The sequence below is a fragment of the Temnothorax curvispinosus genome, unplaced genomic scaffold, assembly GCF_003070985.1.
Source record: "Temnothorax curvispinosus isolate PA1 unplaced genomic scaffold, ASM307098v1 QBEX01016011.1, whole genome shotgun sequence".
Lineage (NCBI taxonomy): Eukaryota > Metazoa > Arthropoda > Insecta > Hymenoptera > Formicidae > Temnothorax > Temnothorax curvispinosus.
This window is the reverse complement of record NW_020225791.1, coordinates 415577-423213: the sequence shown is the minus strand read 5'-3', so window position 1 is coordinate 423213 and position 7637 is coordinate 415577. Positions and strand designations below refer to the sequence as shown.

General features: G+C 34.3%; 2 protein-coding genes across 2 annotated transcripts; both read right to left on the bottom strand.

Annotated features, from left to right (window-relative positions):
• LOC112466227 lies at positions 1 to 5166 on the bottom strand. The gene is made up of 2 exons (XM_025034219.1): positions 4601 to 5166; positions 1 to 4035 (listed from the first exon to the last, which is right to left on the bottom strand). The coding sequence occupies exon 2, from the start codon at positions 3896 to 3898 to the stop codon at positions 380 to 382; it is 3519 nt and encodes a 1172-aa protein (XP_024889987.1). The 5' UTR covers positions 3899 to 4035; positions 4601 to 5166; the 3' UTR covers positions 1 to 379.
• A 159-nt stretch (positions 5167 to 5325) lies between these two features.
• LOC112466234 (juvenile hormone esterase-like) lies at positions 5326 to 7637 on the bottom strand (the record flags this gene model as incomplete). The annotated part of the gene is made up of 5 exons (XM_025034226.1): positions 5326 to 5688; positions 5801 to 5945; positions 6246 to 6569; positions 7162 to 7333; positions 7449 to 7637. Coding segments are annotated over 5 exons (990 nt in total), but the record flags the coding sequence as incomplete, so codon positions are not given.

Here is a 7637-nt window from a genome sequence, read left to right as displayed (position 1 = left end):
TTTAAATTGCTTTGAAAAAATTTTTATTGTATAACTCACATTGCGCATTTACTCCTATAACATTTGTAAGAGACTAAAAATATGCGTATCTTTATTTTATTTATCTTATATAAGTCGAACTAGCAATTCTTATAATATGTGCATTTATTCCTACGAGAAACATTTTAAATGTTTGAAAAACAGAAAAACTTTAGGCATGACGTATCTCCCAAAATAGAAAATCGTTATTTCAATGAGAATGTATGTGTGCGTGTGAGTATATATCATTAAAAAAAAAAAAAACTTGCGCACTAGTAGTTTGACTTGTACAAAAATACACTCGCCGTAGTATTTAGTTTCTTCGACTCGTTTAATTAACAGTTTTCAAGTCGATTTGTGTTCAATAATAACATTTATAAAAATGATTGTATAAAACAGTCGTAATAGTAGGGTCTTGCATTTTTCGGAATTTTTCGATCAATTGATCGTATTTTGCCATTTGTCGGAACTTCCGGAACGACGGTAACATCATCGCAGCCATAATACAAGAATACCTATTATCAGCCTCAATGAGGCCTTCCATGATGCTAAACGGGACTTCGTCATTTACATGGTACAACAAGTTCTTGAGAATCTCAGTCATGATCGAGATTAATACCGGCGAGAAGATATTGATTAATTCGGGCAACTGTTGACCGATTCTCAAACCAAAGGATTCCTTGCTTGAAGATTCCATACATTCTTGCAACGTTTTCGCATAGAATAACCGCAAATAAGAACTCGCATCCTGCATAGGTGACAAGTCAGATGAAAATCTCATTAGCATACAATCGATGACTTGTGAATTAATAGACGTGTCCCAATCAAAGCACGTCCGAACGTAGGCAGTGACGAAATCATTTATGAGTAAACGCACAGTTTTGTTGGTTAGACAGAAGTGTGAATTTTTAAGAGATTGAGGCACGTCCTCATTGACGAAAGATATCTTGCACAAGACATTGATTAATATTTTAGAACGCGCTGCGTGTTTGTCCATATCCCTTGGGAAAATGTGCAATATCAGAAAACGTCTCGCTCTTTCAGATACATAAGTATTGACGTGGAATAAATATCTTTGAAGTATATTCTCGACGAATTCTTCGGACAGAAGGTTGGAAACGGTTGAGTTAAACATTGCCAAATATTCAACAGTATATTTGTTTATCTTCTCGACATCTAATCCCATTTCTTGAAAATTATCTATTGTTTTGAGCCATAAATCAAGATATTTCATGACATATTCGTCGGGGATGTCACGAAACAGCTTCATTTCCGAAAAGAACCTTTCATCTTTGAGATTCAACGTCGACATGGTTTGACAATATAGGGACCAAGTTTCGGGTTTTGGCTCTGTAAGGAACAATTTCTGGACCGCTTTGAATAAAACTTGTCGTATTGAATAATGGTTCTCGGTCGTCCACGTTTTCTGGTAGAAATCCATAAGCTCGCGTATGGAAGCTATCAAGTACATTAGCCTAATCCCATGCTTTCGCACACTTACGCTCATACTTGTCAACTTTTGCGCGATTGATATCACTTTGGGCAAATAAGTCCGCCTACTTACATTCGTTAGTGTCATCAAAGGTATTGACAAGTATCTAACTCCTCCTATGCTATTGACAAGTAATCTAACGACAAGATCGAGAGGCACTGGCGGATTAGAAAGTCTCATGCTCAACGATAAACCTCGCACGAGTTTGTAGCTATCCCTGTCATCCAGATGACTAATATCTTTTGTAGGTATGAGAGGGTCGATTAGTTTTGTCACTACGTCACCGTGAAGTAGAATGGCCAGAATAGCCATGCTAGACGATATTTCGTGTACATCATGTTCATCCATGCAACATTTAGCAAATTTAATAGGTAGGTCTTTATACCAACGTATGGCCCTGATGAAGCGTTGCACCTGTTTGTGATAACAGTTCTCCTTGCAGGTTGATAAGTACTTGAACCAATCATACTCTATCTTTTGTAAGTCTCGTTTTAATAGAGCAAGCGCCGCGCCTGATCTTACGTTCGCTAATGAATATGGCTCACGAATATCGGGAAATAGTTCTGGTTCATTCAACTTTAATACGCGTATCGCATTCCAAAAGGAACCATCGCGATATAACAGGGAATCGCGCGATATACGGTCTATTACGTCTATTAGCCAAGGATAATCTCTAATTGTCATTTTTTCTATCTCGATGCGCGAACGTTTACATCTATCGTTGAAATTGTACATTGCTACGACAAATCGGCAAAACATCCCTTGTTTTAGTAGGGAATCTTCCAAATACTTTTTTTGAATGAGATTTGCGAAAGTTATAAGGCATTGTTTCTCATATTGTGGATATTCTGTGAGCATGTTGAACTTTGTATTACGTTCTAGCATTATATCGAGCAGATCCTCAATTGGCATATTATGTATACATTTGAAAAGTACTAGAGCCTCGAGTATCTCTGTCGGTATGGAATTATGTTTTATATGAAACAATTTAGCAATTTCCTCTACAAGAGAGCCCTGCTTTCTGTTTAAATGAGGTATATCATATTTTAAAAAAAGATGACATAAAATTATTTCAAGTACATGACAGCTTTCATTTTTATGTCTATTTAAGACGTATGTTAAGGTATCGGACAACGCATCGTCATCCTCATTAATCTTACAAGCGTACATCATTTGCATAATTAAATCAAGCCTATGGTTTTCATCTGCAGTTTTATTTATTGTTTCCTTGATAACTGGTATCGCTTCGTTAGCAGGTAAATAACAAATCCAAGCTGTCTCGTAATCCCCCGGAATCGCACAAACCATCTTCCCGATTTTAATTCTAGCTTGTTTGATCCGTTCCTCGGCAGGTAAGAATCGTAATAAATCTGGCGTCACATTCTTCGCCTCGAGAAAATTAGCATTGTATTTAGTCTCATACGATGTACGTAGCAGCTCGTATTTCTTATCATGTGGATAATATTTCAAGTAATCAAGCATAGTATTTGTCGAGAAGTCACACATGTTATTAGGCAATAAACTCGGAAATATGCTTTTCATCAAATACTGATTGATTTTTCGGAGTGGTAAGATGCGGATGTATATAAGTGGCTTTTCTATCAGGTGTTGCTTGGCTTTTTTCAGAAATATTTCGGCACACGTGTTGCTCAAAACAATACTCGGTCGATAAATCTCGTACAGTTCCACGAAAGCTTCTATTCGTCTCTTTATTAATTTGGGCAAGAAACGCTTGTATTTATTGATGCCGATCGCCAAGGGAGTGCGCTTAGTCATAATTCCTTTTCCGGGATTCAATAATTTGAGAAAACTCACTACCAAATCCGGATTTTTGTAAAAGATCTTTTTAACAAATTCTACAGGCAGCACGAATCCTTTCTCCTCGATCATTTTACAAACAAAATTATTATCGCAAGCCATGAACAATGGATAAGCGGTTTGAATGCCATAAGTAGATGCCACTGCCGTGAACATTTGCTGTGCGAAAACCGGATCCTTGCCGGACAATCGATGTGCGAGTGTAATCACGATACGCTTTCTCGTATTTACGGAAACGTAAGGAAAGAGACGTTCACAGAAGTACGCGACGTCGATGATCTCCTTGTGGCTGCCATCGAAAAACCAGGAGGCCTTAAAAGCCCGGTTTATTATCGTCAAGTTCTCGTGCTTGAGCGCCAACGTTATTTCCTCGTGCTTCTTCTTCTTGACGGCAATTTCCACGTGCAGTATAAGCAGCAATTCTGGCGGAAATTGCTCAAGATCCTTGCTATTCTGATGCAAAATCAATCTTCCGATCCAACGCCACTTCTCACCAGCGGTATCGCCCGGTATCTTTTGAATCGCCTGCAGATAAGACATCTGCAAGTCGCGAGGTATCTCGCAGTCCATTGTGACGTTTAAAGGCAAACGAAACGAACTAAACGAAAATATTCTATATATGTATAATATGTCCCGTAAATAGCGTGTGCGAATCTCTGCTTTATCCTCTTTCGTTATCCGGAATTGTCACCTTCGCTCAAGCAAACCTAAACAAAGATCATATTCGTATAGTACCGGTCAAAAATATTGCATCACTTATGGAAAGGGAAGTCGTTACAATGAAGAAAGACGTACATAAATATTATAAAATTTTATTTTAGTGCTGTTATTTTATGCTTTGATAAGAATACTTTGAGAAAAAAAAACAAAGACATTAATAATGATTTAATTGAGGTTGAATAATTATCGTTGACGATAATATATAAAACAACACAATTAAATCATTAAAATCATTTGTTTGTTTTCTCAAAGTACTTTATCAAAGCATAAAATAACAGCAATAAAAATACTAACATAAAATTTTATATCATTTATGTACGCCTTTCTTTATTAAAGTAACGACTTCCCTTTCCATAAGCGATGCAATACTTTTGACCGGTACTGTATGTTGTCATTCGATTAGCGGAAAGTCAAATCGATGCGGGATCAACGCTCGCGGTAAACATCTTGGTAACGGAAAATTTCGCGTGGAGAATGCACGTTCCGCGGTTACTGCAAATTTAGGCCCAGTTTCACAAGTGTCGGTTAAATTTTAATCTTAGATTAACTTACTCTTCGTCTCCTTCTAACGTCCCCCTTAGAAAAAGACTCGCGTTTCTTCCGACCTGTTCACTTCGACCGGAGGATTCACGAAACGATCGATCAGCGATGTGCTCGAACTTGCCAAAGAACTGTACGAAGGAACGATCAGGAGTGACAGCCTGAAACGAGAAACGCATGCGCCTTGTGTTTCACACGCGAGGCCCGTGTTAAAAGCAGTGATGTATCATCTTAGAATTGTACTACGAAAATTAGTAGCCCCATTGTTAGATGATGCTCTGAGCTCGCTTATTTCTTACTTTTTATTTACTTCTCAGACATCTTATACGACATATACGACAATGATGGTAAGAATGGTAAAGCAATGTTTCAGTCGAATTTAGAGTAAATTTTTCTCTAAAGAAAATATTAACTTATATGAGAATAAAAATGTCAATCAAAATTGCTTTTAAATTTAAAAGAGTTGAATATGCATAGGTATATTATAAAATACAAAAAAAAACTGAATAAGCTGCGATCTATGCAGGATATACAAAATAAATATAAGAGAATATATGGAAGTGATACATATGCCATATTAATGATACAAAACACGAAATAAATTTTATTTTCGTTACGATTTTATAGTTAATTATAGTTAATCTTGCGAAATCCTCAATATTCAGTTAAAATTACTTGAAATTTAGCGACAAATATATTGCATGATTTACTGATACTTTTTAAGTTTAATGATCGTGTAAAATTTCTTGATTTTAATAAGTCATAGTTTAAAAAACATTATAGTCTCCTTATTTCTACTAACTAAAACCTATCCTGTACTTAAGGGGAATAATAATAGTGCCCACATTCCGTTATATAAAATATCTTTGAAAAATAAGAATATTTATAAACGCAAAAGGTACCCGGAGAAACCTAATTTTAACGTATAATAGATAAAATTTTAGCGCCGTAACTTATTTTTCTTCTTTTCCCAATCCCATCTTTCTTCTCCTTTACGGAAGACCTTTATTTGCGAGTTTGTATCGATATTCAGATAATTGTATTTTCCGCTTTGTGAATCAGTCACTGACAACCACAAATTTGTAGTAGGCGTTGGATTTCTAAATCAGATTGAAAGTTAATCATTAATACGCGATACCTACATAATAAAATTAAAATGTCGCGAAAATTAAAAAAATACGTTTAAAGTTCGAAAAAAAGATATTCTCGTACCCTGTTTTAGCAAAATCTGTCCACATTTGCGTTAAACAATTTATCATCTTATAGTCTTCCGAATCAACTGCAGGTGCTGATAAGCCCAAATTTCTTATCATATAAGGATGAAATAAGTACGCCAATTCCTCGCTATGAGTCACACCTATAAAATATTATTATTTAACCGTTAATTAAATCTGTAAATTAATCTTTTAAATGCTTTAAAAGACAGATTACTTTTTAAATTAAATTATATAAAATAAAACCATTTTTGTTTCCTTAAAATCATATCTATAGATTTAAAAACTAAGAAATTTAGAAATATTTGGAGTTATTTTATGTTGTAATTGCGATATGTGTAATTACAACATAAAATGATATACATACTCTCTAAAATTAAAAGTCGTTAGTTTTGAAGTAATTACAAGTTGTTAAATAGTTTTAAATGAATTAATGATAATACCTGGAGTCTGAACTTTAACTATTTTTCTCAAGGGATTATTTTCACTCTCATATGAAAATTGATACAGATACGTCGCTTTGTTATCATTATTATTCAATTTTGTCTGAATATCCACCACTTCCATTATGCTACGACAGACGAATTCATCGCTGATAAAATTAACGTAATTTATTAGAGTTTCCTCTGACACTGCTTTGTCACCAAAATATAAAGATTTCAATTCTTCGATTGTGATTGATATTTTTGATAATGTAGATAAACATCTGGGTAATATAGTTTTCTTGAAATCGGAATTGACTGCTTCAAGATCCTCTTTGCTTATGTCTGAAATAATTTTAAAAACATTTTAGTATTAATTTTCTGTATATAAGACTGTTGCGTGATAAGTAAAATAAATATTTTAATAAATTTTTCTTTCAAGCTAAAAAAATAATTGATTTAAGCACAATTTTCAAAGAAAATATGTTGTCAAAACATTATTTAACATTTTTCATATAGTGTGATTCGATAAAAAGAATGCGACATGAGAGAAATACATATGTATATTACATATACATATATTATACATATAGATAATACGGCATATGAAAATATACATTTATCTCAACACGCTCTACGATAACGAAACTGAACTATAGACAAACGTGAAATAAAGTTATCTTGAAACAAAAATGTTCTAACAATTAATTATGATTCTTATACATGTATTTCAAAATTACGGATTAATAAAATTTACTAACTTTATATAAATATATGTACAATATTATTTGTGAAAATTTTATTTAATTGTAAGCATTGACAGTGCATGTTTGCTAGGTCACCTAATACTAATATTATGTTATTTTGAACACAACACATTGTATGAAAATTCGAAGCGATTAAAAATATACTTTATAGAGATAAAAATAAAACTCACGTCCGTTAAAGTCACTACATATCAGAATAGATCCCTCGCAACTGGTAAAACCTAAAAGAAATGGTACTTTAACCTCGCGGCACATAAACGTCTCTGGATCTTCCGGGAAAAATGGATTCGATGATTCGTGATCCAAAGAGGGTGTAAATATAAAGCTGAATTGTTTACGCTCCTGCGAAAAAAATATTATCAAAGAAAGTATTTTATTCGCATAGACTAAAAATAGTAGCGTGCATACTATAATTTATTGCACTCGTATAATTACGATTAAATGTTCAGATAATTACTGATTCCGTCAAGAGAAACTTCCGTTCAGTTTCTATAAGCTTTTTCGCATCGATTGTTTTGAGGAACTCGTAAGCGACTTTCGGATCTGCGGTCGCTTTTCCAAGTTTCTCGGCGAGCCGAAAACCTCTGTCCGAATGTAGTTGTTGTTCGGTAAAAGCCCAAGGACACCTTATGACGCCGCTTTGCGA